The sequence below is a fragment of the Apteryx mantelli genome, chromosome Z (assembly GCF_036417845.1).
Source record: "Apteryx mantelli isolate bAptMan1 chromosome Z, bAptMan1.hap1, whole genome shotgun sequence".
NCBI classification, from domain to species: domain Eukaryota; kingdom Metazoa; phylum Chordata; class Aves; order Apterygiformes; family Apterygidae; genus Apteryx; species Apteryx mantelli.
The window spans coordinates 83,013,238-83,030,884 of NC_090020.1; the positions used below are offsets into that span (position 1 = coordinate 83,013,238).

Sequence of the window (17,647 nt, forward strand, 5' to 3'; positions counted from 1 at the left end):
TAATTTTATTGGCCTAAGTTGTTGTTACCTCTCTTTCTGATTTTTTTTTTCCCCATCCAACTCTAGTTACACCAGTTAAATGTGAGATGATACAATCCACTGGTGATGGAAATAATTGCTTATGTAGATATGAGCCACTGTGCTCTTTAACATGCTGTATAAATGTGTAATGCTGTGTAAATTATATATATATTTAGAATTAGATTAGAATATCAACTTTTATGACATGAGCTGTGAAGTAGAATATCTTCTAGAAGGTTGCTGTTCACTGCAATTTTTTTTTCCTGATCCTCAGTGCTAAAATGGTATTAAAAATTTCAAGTATTTGGAATGTTTTGCTTGACTATTCTTTCCATTTAAACAATTGCTAGAACTGGCACAAGAAAGTTATATGGTCATAAACGGGAAAGAAGTGGTCCGATGGATTTGAATAACAGGAAAGGTGTCTGTCATAAACTAAAGTTACTCTTAAGGGCAAACTGCTATGGAAAACTGTTAGTACTTCTTAACTAAGAATCTCCCCTGTCCACAGCTGGTGAGAAAAAGGACTAGCTCACACTTCATTTAAGCTAAGCATTCCTTACAGTGAATCAGTTCAATAGCATGTAAGATGATAATGTACAATTAAGGTTAGGATATCAGAGTCTCTAGTGTTTCAGGCCTTATTTGTTCATCATGGGTAGAAATTCATTTCCTCCTGAAATGCCAGGATTTACAATTAGAAAGAAGAATATTGACTTTAAGGAGCATGTATACGTGGCCAGCTGTTGATTGGTAAAGAGCGCATGTGCCATATTTGACACTGTTCTTTGTGCAGTAGAACAAGTGACTTAATAGCAAAAACTCCACAACAGTTGTCCTTGAGGAAGCTGCTAATAGCAGCTTTTGTTTGAATTTGACTTTTTTACTTTTTAATCTGTTTGTATCTTCAAAAATCTCTTCTGGCAGCAAAGCTGTGAAGGAAACATTCAGTAGCCTCTAGTGACTTTAGTGAGAACCCATGAGTTTTACCCATCAGGTAGTTTGTCACCAGATTTCTTTTTATGTAAAGAGATGGCCTGGTTCTTGCCCTCCCGTGCCTATCCTCTTTGCCAGCTCTGGCAGAAAATTTCCCTTGTGTTCTGGTTTCGTTTTCTGCTGGCTTAGTGAGTTGAGCCTAACCAAGAAGGGCTGAGCCAGTTTTGGTGCACAGGAGGGAATACGACTGCACGGTTATGAGTAGGCAGTAAAAGAGGGAGACTGTCCCTCTTCGTGGCAGCGAGCTTCAGACTAGCTCAGCTGCCTCTGCTAATGTCACCTTTAGAATCCGTCTGGATTTATTCACACACGTGCAGTTTTCATAATGCACCAATTAATATTTTATGCCTTTAGAAATAAGTCTGTGATTTTGCTCTTTGAAAATATTTCCTTTGAAAAGGTACAGTTAGATATTTCTTCTACATATTGGTATTTTTCTATGCGTGGTTAGAAAATAAAATCATTTCTACCAGAAAAATCGAGTACTGAAGTTTTTATAGGAATTCTTTTTTTAAATCTTCAGTGCAATATCTGTGCATCAGAAAAAGGAGAATGACATTTCTGAGCAGTGTCTAATTAAGTATCCACTTGCGTCTGTAAGCGTCACAGATCATCTTTCCATGCTGTGTTGTTCTCATTTAAGTAAGAAACTGGTTGTTCTCTTAAGATTACCCTGAGATTACCTTTTCTAGTACTATTACCAGAAAAGCGAATGGCAAGGAAGGATGGGAGCATTTCAGTACAGTCTCTTTCTCCCTCTCTGGTTAATGCATTTCTCAAGCAGAATGAAGCAATACGTTCTTTTTCTTTGAGACCTGGCTTTCCTTGGCATGGATTCTTCTTTCCCAAGTCTATCTACATTCTTCCCTACAGCAAAATCTGCTTGAGTCATGACAGATGTTTTTCCCCAAAATAAGTAAAGTTCCTTTTTTATATACTTACTAATACTAGAATTATTGGTTTGGTTTTTATTTTTTTTATGTGCCAGTTCAAGAGATCTGGAGAGTACAGGCCTCATCAGAACAAGTGTTTTCTCCACATGTGCAGGAATAAACATCATTGTTGACCAGTGTCTGTGCCGCCTTCTCACTAAAAATATCATTCGCTTATCCCTGTGTGAGGGGAGGAAGACATAAATTCCTTAAAGTAGTACAGATGTGCACACCTCAGACTTCTGTACTTTAAGAGTATGGGAAAGATGCTGTCTGCCTCTGCTGTTGGTGTAAGTAGATGTGCTGTTGGACTGTAAATCAGCTTGGACAGAGAAAAATGTGAGCCTGCTGTTCAGTGAGATGGGGACCTGCTGACCAAGAGCAGGGAAGAGGCTGAGGGACTTGGTACCCTTTTTGCATTGGTTTTCACTGGTGAGGTCTGCCCTCAGACCTCGCAGGTCCCTGAGCCTCCTAGCAGAGGCTATGGGAATGAAGCAGTACGCACACTAGAGGAGACAGGGTGTACTCGGGTCCATGAGACCAGAAGAGCATCTGGAAGCGCTGGTTGATGTCAACCTGGACAAGGGGATGGGGTGCGCTCTCAGCAAGTTTGTGGACCGTGCCAGGTTTGGGGGAGAGGCTGATGTGCTGGAGGGCAGGGCTGCAAATCAGAGGGACTTCAGCAGGCTGGAGAAGTGGGCTGACAGAAACCTCCTGAAGTTCAACTAGGCAAGTGCCAAGTCCTGCGTCTGGCGTGGGCTAACCCCATGCAGCAGGACAGGCTGGGGCTGGCTGCAGAGAAAGCAGCTCTGCAGAAAAGGTCCTGGGGGGAGGCTGAACGGGGTCGGCAGTGCTTGCAGCAAAGGCGGCCAGCTGCACACCGAGCCGTGCTAGCAACGGCATTGTCAGCAGGGTGAGGGAAGCCGTTCGTCCCCTCTATTTGGCTCTTGCGAGACTGCATCCAGAGGGTGGTGTCCTGTTTTGGGCTCCCCCATACGTGAAAAGCATTGGCAGAGCACAGTGATATATGAGGAGAGGCTGAGAGAGCTTGGTTTGTTCACAGCGCCTTTCTGAAGCGGGGAAGTAGCCTTACTCTGTGCTACAAATGGGGTAAAAAAGCAGCACCTGGTGACACACAAAGCTTGCAACGGATCAGGAAGCTGAAGAAGGATTTTTCTGGATACAGAGAAGTGTCTCTAAACCATCCGTGCTCTCTCAGGCTATTCAAGTATTAATCGCCCTTGTCTGTAGAAATGTGTTTTTTAAAAACAGCAGATTACAACTTAGCATTGCTTTTTAAGTGTCTAAATTTTCTCTGAAGTGTCATAAATTTACCGTTTACTACACTTTTAAACCCATAAACAATTAGTTTCATACAGTTTATCTGTAAGCGGATGTGGTAATGAAAAGACTTTCCTTAACTTTATTTTGGGTTGAATTCCAAATTAAAATTTTGGTGGAAGGCAGAGCATGAAGAATGAAGATTAAATTGATGAATACTGTATCTCTAGTTAGGTAGTTAGGTACCTTTTTGGTTGTTAATGTGCAAGTTATCAATCAGCTAGATAGCTTGTTCTTAATATTTGCACTGAAGCAATGCAATTTTAATAAATTACAACTTGAAGTAAAATGTAGGATACTGGTGTGGGTGGATACTGTTTCTTGCTGGCAACCTGTATATTTGCTGCTGTTTTCCTGACAGGTTTTGAGAGAGAAACCAGGTCAGTATGTAGGTTCTCATACAACTAGTACCTGTATGAGAAACTCAAAGAGCACCTGAATGATGTATTTGATAGTGCTGATAATTTTTTTTTTTTACATGTGACTCACATGATCGTTCTCTGTTGAGAGCAAACTGGTGTTAAAGCAGAGCTAATGTTTATAAAGGCGTTGTGTGTAGATGTGGGAAAGCCTGTGTTCCTGATGGTTTGGTGTCATTTCATGGCGCTCTATAAATGGCTTTGCTACATGCAGTCTGCCGTGATCAACTGGAAGAGCAATTCCACTGGGAAGGTTGGTTGTGGTGTTGCTCTGTAATGTTCAACAGCTGCTGTTTCAGCTCGAAATGACTGGATTTCTTCTATGTCATATTGATACTGTAAGTTTGTAAATTGCCTTAAAAACATTGCAAGTTTGAGGCCTTGTCCGACTGAAAGTTCATTTCTCATAGATCTGGAAACTGAACTATATTCTGGTCTGTCCAGGTAGATGACTCCCAAGTCTGGAAACTTTCAGTCTGGCATTGTTCAGGAGGACTAAAATTCTCCGTAAAATAAATTTGAAGTTCTGTCTAAATAAAAATTCAGCATATGTTGCTAATGATATTTCTTAACTCTTACTTTATAAAATTTAAATCAATATGTTTCTATCATTTTTTTTCTCTGATCTGTTGTGATTGTTTTATTGAGATGAACTGCATTTTATGCAGTCACAGTACTATCTTTCATGGGTGCCCTGAAGGAAGAATAGTTTGGTGTAACAGGATGGGTTCACTTGGAAGAAGTAAATGAAGAGAACCAAAGTTATACTGAACCGTACTGTCTGTAATTGAAAACAGTGGTTTCAGTTGATGAATTAGGTAATATTGTGAGGACTAGGAGTGATTTATTTGTGTCAATTATTCTTACTGTCCTGTTCTTGTGCAGGTTGCTGTGTCGCTGAAATCCATATCTAGTTCACCCACTCTCCCAGACGACGTGCTCCATGCTCTGAGGCCCGGAGGAGCTTGGCGTTCTGAAATGAAGATGGAGGCGGTGGGAAAAGCAGAAGAACTCGTTGATTCAGAAGTTCCACCAAAGACTTCTGAAAAGCAAGAGACAGCTCCTGATGAAGATGGACCTATAGAACTGGAGACACAAACTCAGAAAGATAATGTGCCCGCTGTAGCAGACTCTACAGTGCTCTCCTCGATGCCTTGCTTACTGATGGAACTGAGGCGAGACTCCTCGGAGTCTCAGCTGGCGTCTACGGAAAGTGATAAGCCAGCGGGTGGTCGAGTTTATGAGAGTGACTCTTCTAATCATTGCATGCTTTCCCCTTCTTCCAGCGGGCATTTGGCTGACTCAGACACGTTGTCTTCCACAGAAGAGAATGAGCCCTGTCAAGCTGAAGCTGCTGTAGAGGGAGACCCTTCTGGGGTGTCTGGGGCCGCAGTCGGGAGGAAATCCAGGCGATCCAGGTCCGAAAGTGAAACTTCAACAATGGCTGCCAAGAAAAACCGACAGTCTAGTGATAAGCAGAATGGCCGAGTTACCAAGGTAAAAGGTCATCGAAGCCAAAAGCACAAAGAAAGAATCCGGCTGTTAAGGCAGAAACGGGAGGCAGCTGCTCGCAAGAAGTACAACCTGCTGCAGGACAGCAGTACCAGTGATAGTGACCTGACGTGTGACTCGAGCACGAGTTCATCAGATGATGATGAAGAGGTTTCAGGGAGCAGCAAGACAATCACTGCAGAGATACCAGGTAGAGGATGTTTTTTAAACTGAACTGTAACGCATCTGACATCGTTTCTCAGCTGTCATGCTAAATTAGATGAGTGACACTTGAGAAAAACCAGGAGAACTGCAGCTCTGTGTAAATTTGAAGACTGCAGTATATTAACAAGACATGGCAAATTTTAAAATCTGTTCTGAGGTTTCAGTGCACTTTTGCACGCCAGCAAAACATAGAAATGATAGATTGGAGGAAGGACTACCTTTGAAGTTTGGAATTTTCAGATTTTTTCCTTTGTAAGCCTATATGAACTCCTGTCAGTGCTGTCAAATCCCATTAGATGGTGATAATCTAATAAATACATTCTTAAGATAAGTGGCCAGCTTTGCTATAATATATTAAGACCACAGCTCTGCAGCTGTGTTTGGCATAACATGGCATCTCTCTTGCCTGTGTTACAGTAAGGCCCTGTTCACTATTGCACTTGTGCTGTGCTTTCAGCTCTGTGTTTCAGTGCATGACAAATCTGCGTAGCCTTATTGTAATTTACATTCTTGCAGACTGCAGCTGGTCACCTATTTTAGGACATAAATATGAATTTGTTTACACAGGTGCCCAAGCTATTTCCAATCCTAAATTTTTAACATTTTAGACAAAGGTATTACCATTTTCTGTGTCATAAGGATCTCTAATTTCTATAGTTTTAATTTTCTGGCACGTCCATGTTAAAAGATGGGGGCAGCAAATTATAGGGGCCTTCTCATGATTTTATTAGCAAAAGAAAGATGATTTCTTCAAGTTTCTTGTCTGCTGAGTCTTTGTTATTTAATTAGCCCAAATGCCGTGGACAGGATTTTGTGTGACTTACTCTTGCAGCATATTATACCATAGCACCGTCATCATATGGTAATCCTCATATGGCAATCAAAAATAAAATCACATAAAAATAAACTTTTTGGCTTGCCAATTTTTACTGGGTGACATGCCTTTTTTCCCTTTTGTGCTAGAAGATTTTTAGAGATAAGTATCAGCTTCATAGGGCAAGAAAATTTAAAGGAAAACTGCAATAATTAGTCTTAACTTACTAAACCAATATTTGCTAGCTGAATTAAAATATTAATTTACATCAGATTTTACAAATAACTGTCACTGTTTTAACTGACTTCGTTACAGTGAACGATTCTGGGTGTCACCATGAGAACTGGCATTTTCCCACATATTGCTAGGAAGCAGGTTTCACAAAGGAAGTTAATGTTTATTATTGGAAAGTCTGGGAAAGGCTTATTTCTCCTATAATTATTGTGTACTAAAATTTTAATAGCGATTCTAAAGTTATTTTTACCAACTTAGTAGTTAAAGTCTAGCTTCTGACTTTCGTAGTTAAAGTGCCTTGTTATTGACTATATTTACACTTGTTGGGCAATTAAGACCTGAGTTAAAGCCCATTGAAGAAAACTTTCTTTCATTGAATTTGGGGCAGTTCTCTCAATCCCTTCACCTTGAGAAACAATGTGGTTTTTATTTTTTTATTTTTTATTTTTATTTTTTAAGTCATGAAGTGCCTTGTGACCCAGAAATGTCTCACATGGTATTTTCGGCTCTGCCTAGGTTTCTGACTTCCATTGCCTAGATACTTCTGAACTTACTCTAGGGTACTTCTCTGCATCATTAGGCTCTTTGGTACTTGAGCCCTAGGTGTTGCCGTGGGAGGCTTGCAGTGAAAAGGTCCCCTTGTAACAGATGGAAGAACCTGCTGATTTCGTGATTATTACACCAAGGCCTACTTCTGCATGGGATGCAAGATGTGGGAGTGCAAAAACCATCTTGGGGAACAGTGACCTGTATTTCTTACTTCATAGCTCATATCATCTGTCTGATACTAAATTCCACTGATGACATAAAAACTTTTGAACTGTCCTTTTGGTATTAGGTGCAATGTGTATCTGTCAGATTGCAGTTTTCCTTTAAATACGAACTAGTCTGGTTTGTGGGAAACAATCTCCAAGTACAAGAGAGAAATATTCTCTGTAGAGATAAGGGCAAGGTTGACCAAAAATGCATCCTCTGCTATTTGTGGGTTAATGAAACTTCGTGATCGCACTAGGTGCAGTGGAGCTACGAGCCTCGCTAGCATCCCTAGCTCTCCGTTGCAAGTGACTAATGGACAGATTCGCATGCCATCTGTGATCCCTCTTCTTGGAGCTGGCAAACTGCTTAAGTTATTAAATACTTTTTTCTGAATAGAAAGCCATTGCAGAGCACTTAGCATTACACTGTGCAATCCTCAAGGTTTAGGAAACGAACAACTAGTCAGAATCTAATACAGGGTAGCCAAAAGCATTATCTGAAATTCAGGCCCCAGGTGTCCTCTGAAAACAATCAAAAGATGAGAGTAAACTTCAGATTTAACTTAATACTTGAACTTCAGTATCAAGAAACTGCAGTGCATCTGTCAGAAGGACATAAGCATGAACGAACATTTGCTTTCACTTTTGAAAATCCGTGCATGTTGATGCAGAAGAGTAATACAGGTGGCCTGTGTTCCCCTTAGTCTAATCATATTTGGGCACTTTAGCAGTAATGTTAGTTAAAGTCTCAATGTAGCTTACTATGTGGACTGACTTTTTTTTTTCAAATGTGTCAATTGTCTGAAAATAGCTTTGCCAACAGAGATGCTCTAAAATTTTTAGCAACAGTATATTGTGGCCATCATCATATACGAAGACTATACAAATATTCCAGCTCTTAGCTTCTATCAAAACACATAATGTTACAGAAGACAGTTTGCTACCTGTGCGTAGTCTGAAAATTTAGAGTGACTCATTTGAGAATGCAGATGTCATGGCACTTAGCCTCTTCCATTGCAAGAGTGTAGTTATTGTTTCAAACCATCTATGTGACCGGTTCGGAAATATGTTTGGATTGATTAGTAAGGTAAGGAAAATGTTCAGTGAAATGCAGAAGGATGCCATGAACGTCAGTAGTGCTCCTGGCTTCCTTTCATGCAAATCATGAACCAAGCAGTTGTGCAACAGTGTCAGTTCTCGCTGCTGTACTCGAATGTAATAACGCACATCAAAATCCCAACAGTCTTATTTTTCTTGACAATGGCTAAAGAGTTGTGGTGAGATCTTATTGGTGATACTTCAATACACATATTGCAAGATCAGTAGGAACTAAGCACAATGTAATATGGTATTCTGAACATCTGACATGCTGTCACTTTTTTATCTGAAAATACAGGTTCGATGTAAACTTCATGGACACTACTAAGAATCATTTCACTGACCTGAGCAATCACAAGCTTGGGCTCTTTAGTTCAGTAAATGCCATGATTTTTGAATTATTGAAAATTAGGAATAATCTCTTATATTTTGAAGATTGAGCCTCTCTGTTGGCATTTAGGATTTTCCTACTCTTTAACAAATACTAGATAGCATCCGCTTTGGGCAAAAGAGGATGATTAGTAATTCTTGAAATAGATTTCGCCAGAACTGTTGTTAAAAGTTTTTCCTTTTAAATGATTTCAAATTTGACCATGCAGATTAACTCTGAATAAAATTTGCATGAAAACAAGTCTGGATACCAGTATTTAGTTCTATGTAAACTCTTTGGTGGACGGCAGGGATTTTTAAAAATTCAAATACAACATGAAAAACACGTCATTTCACCACCACTGTGCTTTCTACAACTGAAAAAAAAAAATTGGAACTGAAATAAGCTTGGTTCATGTTTTAGGCTTTCAAAAGTCTGATAAAGTTTGCAGTTTTATGTTGAAAAAGGTGTTACGGCTCATTTGTTTAAAAAAGGAAGAAAGCACTTTTAATATGCAAGAATCCAGAGAGAGGACATAATACACGAAGTGGATGCTGTGAGCCGGTTTACCACCTCCTAAGATTTGTGCATAGACCTTGAATGAAGCATAAGGGATGAGTTTCATTAAAGTACCTTGGAATGAGTTATCCAAGAACAGGGAAGAACCTGTTAAGAGCAATTTGTAGTAAGATACTCATTTTAAAAATGTAGGGTAGCATAACAACATGGGGTCCACCATTCCTGGTTAGAATGAAAGTGCAGTGTATTTTCTTAAACTGTTGCAGTGTTGGTTTTCCTAAATTAAGTTTGGATTTAGTCATTACTTGGGTAGTACGTAATAGATTCCATAAAGAGATAACATGGGGAATTTTTATAGGTGTTACTCTGCAAGAGATACTGTCCCGAAATTAAGATACGATCGTTATCGTACCTCTGCGCTTGTTAACTTCTTAACTTCTAAAACTATAGAGTTGTAAGTTTACAGATAGCAAAGGGACCAATGTGATAAATGCTAGCGTTTTAGTATTGTCTAAATGCGTTTTAAGACTTAATTGTATAACACTGAAGGCTACCAGTAAAGAAAAGGTCGACTGAAGCGTGTGACGAACTAATATTCTGTAGTGTTTTAATTAGAGCCACAAAAGAAGTATTTGAAACAGATTGATTTGCTGCTACTAGTGTAGGTATCTGCTGTGTAGATATGATGCCTTTTTAAAAATGGTATTGCAGGGTAATATATATTTCAACATATAGTCTCTTCAGTTTACAAAAGAGTTTGTCAGAATGACTCCCACTTAAGTCTCTGATCTTGGGAGGAGATCCCTCATTAAGGGAGTATAAATAGAATAATCATAGTGGATGTTCAACACTGGGGGTGTTGCTGGTTGGTTGGTTTTTGGTTGTTTTTTTAAGCTAAAATGTAGTCAACAGGATCGAAGTTAATTGCTATAAAGTAACTTATTTCTGAGCAGAAGACCTGAATGCTGAGTTTTCAGCCCGATAGGTAAACAGATGAGAGAGAAGCCTTAAAAAGTAGGGTTTCTAATAGGTCTTTGGCCCCTAAAGTGTAGCATTGCTAGCTAGGCACCACTTGGAAATAAAAAGAATAATCCTAGGCTTTGTTTAGGTGTTACTGAAGAACTTATGTATACCTCATTTAAAAACTCCTATAAAGAATGTATTGTTTAAATAATACTGTAATTTCATATATACAGTAAAGTCCCAATAAAGAATTAGTGCCTTATGCTTTTATTAGTAAATATTTGCTTAGGTTGTGCAATGATTTCTCTCGTTCTTAAGATATTTTCTATTATTCTTAAACTAGGGGATCCCACAAATTTCAAGTTTACGTATTAAATCGTCAGGTTATATAGCTGCTTTGTGTAGTTTAATGTGATGCTTTTCTTGTTTTGAAATTACCTTAAGTAGTGTTCATGTATTAGGACAGCATGCACATTATTTATTATTCCTCAAAGAAGGTATAGAGCCTTGTATTCTTTTTATCTTTTTTCTTAAAAGACTCTCGAGTGAACTCTAAACTTAATATAGATACCGTTGCCTTTTCTTGTTGACACATACAGCGAAGCAATTAGGATGGCCTTGTTTCCTTGTCTGCTAAAATTGTTCATGATAATCCCAACACCAATCACTTAATCATCTTTTTGATGGATGCAAGGAGAACAATTTCCTTCTAACTAGACCCAGTCCACTTTCTGCACTTGCTACATGAAATAACGCTAGAAATAACGCACTTCCAGATGGTTCATTTTGAGATTAGGGGGGAAAATCTAGTGCTTGAGAGCTTTGCTGTTGATCACCCTTAAGTGTTACGTGGGTTACTCCTGTGATATAGCCGTGTCCTTCTCTCAGCATGAACAGAAGCTGGTTTCCCCCTCATGTATCCGCCTAGTGCTCCGCATATCTCTTTGTGTTTGTGTGTATATGTTTGTGCTGTATATTCTCTTTGTTGGTGTCTAGTATGTTCTTCCAAAATTAAACCAAGAGTGGTAAGGTTTGGGCTTGGCTACTTTAAACCCTGCAATTGCTATATCAGTCTTTATCTCTGTTACCTTGTGTACAATTTGTGTATGTTTATCAGTCCATCAGAAAAGAGTTCAAATATCTAAGTAAAGTGTATAATTATTTAGGTTTAGCAATTAAATGATAGTAGTTTGGACTGCAACTTAACAGAAATAAGCTTCTTGTCATTGTATGATGTTTTGGGTTTGAATTCAAGTAAAGATATCTAAAATTTCAAGGGAATTGGACTAACTAGATTTATAAAACAAATGAGACCTTTGTGACAGAATTGTCTGATAATTCTAGAATAAAAAACAATTTTGAAGCCAAAATTTCTAGTATAACCTCACTGGCTGTTAAATTATTACTAATTTTTTTCCTGGAAGTTAATGCTGTTGGTTAATTTGGTGTTTGCTAATCCCTCCCCCAGTGTCATATCCGAGGGACGCAATTAGAAAAATTTGTTTTCCTGAGTTAACATGCCTTAATAAACAGTATTATGTTCTTACTTAATGATGTCTTATCAAATGGCCTCAATGTCTTTAAAGCTGGCTTCAGTCGTGCTGGGGGATCTGGAGGAGCGACCAGGGAAATTCCAGGATTGCTTGACAGGGGCACCGTGTGGGATAGGAACTGCATAGGCAATGTCCTGGAAGAGGCCATGAACTGCTTTGCCGAGATGCAGAGGCAGACAGAGGAGAAATTTCGCATGTGGATAGAAAAGCTAACCCGTCTTGACACGGATGAAGAAAGCAAGCAACAACTGGAGCCCAGGGAGCCTAAAATGCAACTAGTTGGCCAAAGAATCCCCCCTACCACGCAGTCAGGGGCATTCATGCAGATGCCTGATAGCCAAGTACTTCCGCAGCAGTCGTTTAATTCTTACGTGGGCTATCAAAATGTTGATGCTACGCTAGAGTTTCCAGCGACTTTTAATAACAATTTTCCACCTATCTTTCCAGAAAATGGGAATATTGCAGAGTCTGATCTGAATCAATCACAAACTTAAAACAAATTATCTTTACAAACTCGATGTTACTTTGGATTATGCTATAAACAAGGTTTGCTTCTCGCTTCATATATGTTTGTTTTGTTTTTCTCTTTTGGGTTTTATTACCATGGTATCTTTTTTTTATTTATAGAGAATGTATATGTAGTTTTAAAAAAAAAAAAGTACACCCATGTGCATGTGCCAGCACACACATACAGATACTCTTAACAAAAAAAACACCCTATGCTTTCTTCACCAAACTTGGGAAAATATAACTTAGAATCCTTGTTTAGATACCCCAGATCAATAGAGCTATGTTTGTTGCAATAGGAACATTCAGAATGTTCATCCAAATGCTCTTTTTGCATGTTAAAGCATTTATATAATGAAATAAGCTTTATATTTAAAGATGTAAAGTACCCTAGAGAACGAGATTAGATACAGACCCATAACATTTCCTTAGCTATCTGTTCATTCCCAAGTTTTACAACTTGAACATCACACATTCGTTTTTCTTCCTTTTAAGGCAGAAATCATAAATAAGCTTATGACAATATAATATAACAAATGTGCACAATTATTTTTCATCTCCCATTTAGTAGTTCATTTTCTGTCCAGAGCTTTTATTAGTGTCACTGCTGTGTTGCGTATGGCGTATTTAGGGGAAGCGGCTGTATTACATTGCGTGCACAGACACCCAAATACATGCGTACGTATGCATTCACCTTGGGTGAAAATCACATCCTCTAATTTTAGGTGCCGAGTTTGCTCTTCTGCTGAGCTCCTGAGTCAATGGAAAGAGATAAGCACCTACAAAGATACCTCCTGGCAAGGTCTTTCTCTCCCGTTAGTTGTCTAAACTCCATGTACAAACAATTTAGAGTAGATAACTCTCAGCTCAAGTTGGGCGAGATGAATCTCGCCCAAAGTACGCGTGTGTGCATGCATGACCTGTGCACCCAAGACGCTGCTGCTTTCTGATGTATATACGGTCAAACTGTATCTTTCACGCTGGAATAAAAATAGTAGCCTCAGTCCTGAGGTAAGCGGCTACTGGTGGATGAATTGAGTCTTGGCATGGGAATTTAAAATACAAGGCTTAACAGGTTAGTAAAGCCTGCGGTGGTCTGAAGGTATGGTTTGCTGGTCTGGATCAGACAGCAAGAGCTTCTGCACCACCTCGGAGTGCCACTGAAATCATTATTTACTTGTGATTGGGAATGCCGGAACATGAGTTTCATTTAAATAATACAATAACTGCTATTGTGTGGAATTTTTTTATCCTGATAGTTATCTTCAATAGGCAGGCTTGAAACTGTGATGTTTAAAGTAGGATTAATTTAAACTATATATTAGAAATACCTATTTAATTCTTCTATTATCAATACGCACAGGGATTTTTGGTCACCTCTCTAGTAAGGCCTTTCTTCATGTGAAGTAACTTCTCCATAGCTACCAAAAATGTATATTTATCATCAGTTAGAATTTGTTAAAAGTTTCTAATGCAAATAAAATCAAAATATAATAACGGAAACTAAGTTTTTGCATAGACATAATTTAAGTAAAGAGAACATTGTAGGTCTCTCTTGGCTCTGAAACTTTGTTTTTTAAACCACAGTCACTTCTGAATTTATTTTCAAATTATTTTAGTGTAAAATAAATTTAGTGGAAATACCACTGTATTTTCTGTAAGCCTTTCCACCCCCACCTTCCCAAGTCAGTGGGAGTTTTTCCATCAGTATACGTGGATTTTGGATCAAACCTGTAATGGGAACTCGAGAAATGCTTTTTATTCTTAGTTTAACACTAACATTGGTGTGTTAATATTCTTGGCCCAGATTCTTTTTTTTGTATATGATGCCTTCATTAAAAAAAAAAAAAAGGGAGCTAGAGAGCTGTATTATTTTCAGAGTAACTGTTTGAAAGACTATGCAGGGGGTAATTTTTAAGTACTCAAATTCTTTACAGATCACCTTCATGCATAATTTTGATACAAAGATTTTGATATGAACTTGTAAGAAACTCCCTCGTCTGAAATTACGTGTGCGTTTTTAACTATAGGCAAACTTTAAAGGAGTTATTTTGTTTTTGATTGCAATTTAATAAACTCGTCCTTGCCTGTTTAAAAGCTAAGATCCTTCAGGGAAGATTAATTGCTGATGTAAAAGATACCGAATCCTTCTGGTGTTCATAGATTTGATATGTATACCTTTATGACGATAATAAGAGCAGCATATTTTAAAGCATGGCAGCTTTACATGTCTTCCCGTGCATGCAGAAGCAGCTTTTTGCAGTGACTTTTTTTTAATGTATAGGAGTCACTTAACTCAATCTGTCTGTAAGCATGCCCTTAACGATTTTTATGAACTAGTGTCTATGGAGCCATTAGGTATTTTAAACCGAATTGTGTTAGGAGATCAGCTGAATTTATTTTTCTCTCCGACTTATAAAGACTTTTAGGTACCGATCTCATAAATGGATAAAAGTGGATAATAATGGATAATGTTGTGAGAGATGTAGCCAGGGAAATTTCTGCCGGCCTTCAGTATCTTGGTTAGGTAACTTTTTAAAAAAAATTGAAGCTCATCCTAAAGCATATTATTAGATACAAATTTGGATTTGATTACTCTAGGCAACAATAAAAACCCAGCCATTACCACTAATTGGTTTTTTTTTCCATGCAAACAACAGTGGATGAGAAAGAACAAGCAGCAAATTATAGCAGTCGAACACACCAAATTTTAAACTGTACTCTTCCTAGGGTAAAATAAATCCAAGGCATCCAGAAGCCTGATGAGGATATGGTTCGTATTAGATCTAATTTTAACTTAACTTCCCCGTGAACGCTAGCTAGTGTTAAGAATACCTGTGCAAGAGCAGTGGTTGTAAATGGTTTTGTAAGTGGTAAATACTGTTTTGTTTGGTCACTCTCTTCATTTGCTTCAAACGTGGAGCAAGATCGTCAGCTGTCGTAAATCGGCTCCTTCAAAGCGAAAGCGGAGGTTGGTTTAGGCAGCTGAGTGTCTGCTCCGTTAGCTTGTTGTCTGCGTGAAGAAGCTTCTCCTCCGAGGAGGCGAGAGGGAAACCCTTCCCTGGCGTCGTCTCGGTGTGCCATGGCGCGCTCGATGGAGACGATGGCAGAACTGGCAGGTCGCGCGGTCAAACAGAAGCGTCTGCCCTCTTGCTTTTTGTTATGCGTTTAAAAGACGCGGCCTGGTGCGGGAAGCTGACCTTCGTGTGCCGAGACTAGTGACGAGTCTGTATTTAAACGTGTGCGCAGCGGCATTTGGCATCTCTTCGACAAAACAGACTTCTGGATTCCTGATACGTAATCCAGTTTCAGATTTATTATTTTTTTCCCCTTGGAAAACTGGAAATATTTTTGCTATACTATATGACTGTAGTTCAGTTTGTCGTGATTTCCTTTATAAGCTCTTATTTTTGAAAGGCTTTGACTAGAAACTTTCAGGGAGTTAAAATTTCTTGTGCTGAGATTTTAACATAAATTTTAATCTCATCCATTCACTACTACATTAAAATAGTTTGGCCTTGTTTAAGGGTGTCAGAGGGAAACTCTTCTACTCTCCAACATGGAGCTATAATTTTGAATGTATGTATGTATTTTGTTCAGATGTCAACGTGTTACTTCAAAAACACCAAATTTAAGCTGACGAGAAGCCAATAGGAGTTTTAAACAGATGTGTAGGATCATAGGTGATAATTTAGAGTTTCTCTAATTACCCTGTGTTTTATATTTCAGAACAGAGTAAAGAAACATTCTAGTTTCTTAAAAAATAATAATAATAAAATTGTATTTGTGATCTTATGGTTTTCCATGAAAGAATAAATATATGTCAGATATTCGGCTGGTGTAAATTGGCATAATTCCAGCGTTGGTGGTGCCAGTTGAAAACCAACTGATGGTCTGGCCTATTTGATTTTAATACGTCGGCATTTTTAATAGCAAATTCGGTGTTTTTAAGTACGGCGGGCGTTCACGCATGGGAGTAACAGAACACTCGTGACTACAGATTCAGGATTTAGTTGCAGGTGAAGCATAGCTACTTCATTAATATTTTTTTACTAGTGCAAATGAAACAGAGATCTTTTATATAAAAAGCTAAATTTAAATGTCGCTAAGGATCCGTGTTACACTGACAGCTCAGTAAGTGAAAATTTAAAGGATCTGCTCTAGAAGTCTCCAGGGGTTGCGGGTGCAGCGTGATCGCAGGCTCGGAGGCGGCTGCGTTTGGGCCACTTCCCTCCCTTTGTGGGGTGTGATGACAAATGTCTATACGAAATTTCACCCTTCCCCCAAGCGAGCTGCACATCGTTTTATCCGAAGGCTTGGGGTTTTACTTTGCACGCCTCTGTACTTTCAGGTTTTATTACAAAAAAAAAAGATTTTTTTTTGTTTCAAATATACAACAAAAATTCTCTCAAGCAAAGGTAGTGAAACTATTCAGTGTTTCTACTGCAAAAAAAAATAAATCCACTGAGAGAACAAAAAGGAGAAAAGTTCTCAGACCTTTCAGTTAATCTGATCTTCAAGTGTTACCTGTAGCAGTATTAGGACAGAATAATTCAGGCAGAAATCTACATCTTGAATGTTTTAAGTTCGCAGTGTCCTTTAGTGTCTTTGCAGGATCGATAGGTAATTTTGTCAGAGCTGCTGAGGTTGAGACTGGAGGGCCAGTCTTAACTTAAATAGGCTGGGATTATATTTGGCAGTAACTTCACAAATTAAACCATATTTATTATCAGTGATTTTTCTTGTTAATATATTTTTTCTCTTCCTGTATCCCATGCTGTAATTTTTTTTTTTTTAATAATATTTCAAGGGCATTAGAAGTTAAACCTTAGCCCCATTAAAACCAGTAGGAAATTTCTCCCCGTTTCCATGGGGCTAGCGTTTCGCCTCCTCTTAAAAACGGAGCCGAGGCTGCGGTTCGGGGGAGATGTCGGCCGACTGTAGCGGGAGTCTCCGCCTGATTGACGGGTGTAGGTCGGGCTCACCGAGTAGACGTTCGGTTTATTTTGAATCAAAATAATCGAGCTCTGCGCTGTGACCACCGCGGTTGCCTTCGAACGATTGCGCTGTGTAACTTGTACTGTGGAAGCTAAATTTTCAGGCTGCTCGATAACGATGGACGGTACCTTGCGAAAAGCGAAGCTGGAAACCTGCCTTTCTCGCTGACGTTATCTGCGAAACGAAGGCACGTGGAAAGGGGAAAAAAAAATGCATTAAGTTAAAAAAGCCGATTTTGGGTGCTGGGTTCAGGTGTGGTTTTTTGTTTTTTGGTTTTGGGGTTTTTTTGGCTAGCAGAGATTTTTAAGAGTAGGGTGCGACTGTTTGCAAAATTCTCCTGCTGCTCTTCTGCAAGCAAAACTCTGGGGTAGACCTGGCTTATATGGCTGTTTCTACCCTTAATCAGGCGCC

The 17,647-nt window shown here is 38.9% G+C and overlaps 1 protein-coding gene across 2 annotated transcripts in view; it reads left to right on the forward strand.

The window, feature by feature from the left end:
* Positions 1–17,647, forward strand: part of ARK2N (arkadia (RNF111) N-terminal like PKA signaling regulator 2N) — a 46,000-nt gene that overhangs the window by 10,305 nt on the left and 18,048 nt on the right. The window contains exons 1-2 of one of the 2 annotated variants that reach the window (XM_013948544.2): positions 4,602–5,411; positions 11,765–12,294. In XM_013948544.2, the coding sequence (XP_013803998.2) occupies positions 4,688–5,411; positions 11,765–12,225 (1,185 nt within the window). In that variant the 5' untranslated portion in view covers positions 4,602–4,687 and the 3' untranslated portion in view covers positions 12,226–12,294. Of the gene's footprint in view, positions 1–4,594; positions 5,412–11,764; positions 12,295–17,647 lie in introns of those variants that run through there. The other variant, XM_067316466.1, reaches the window with a different exon arrangement.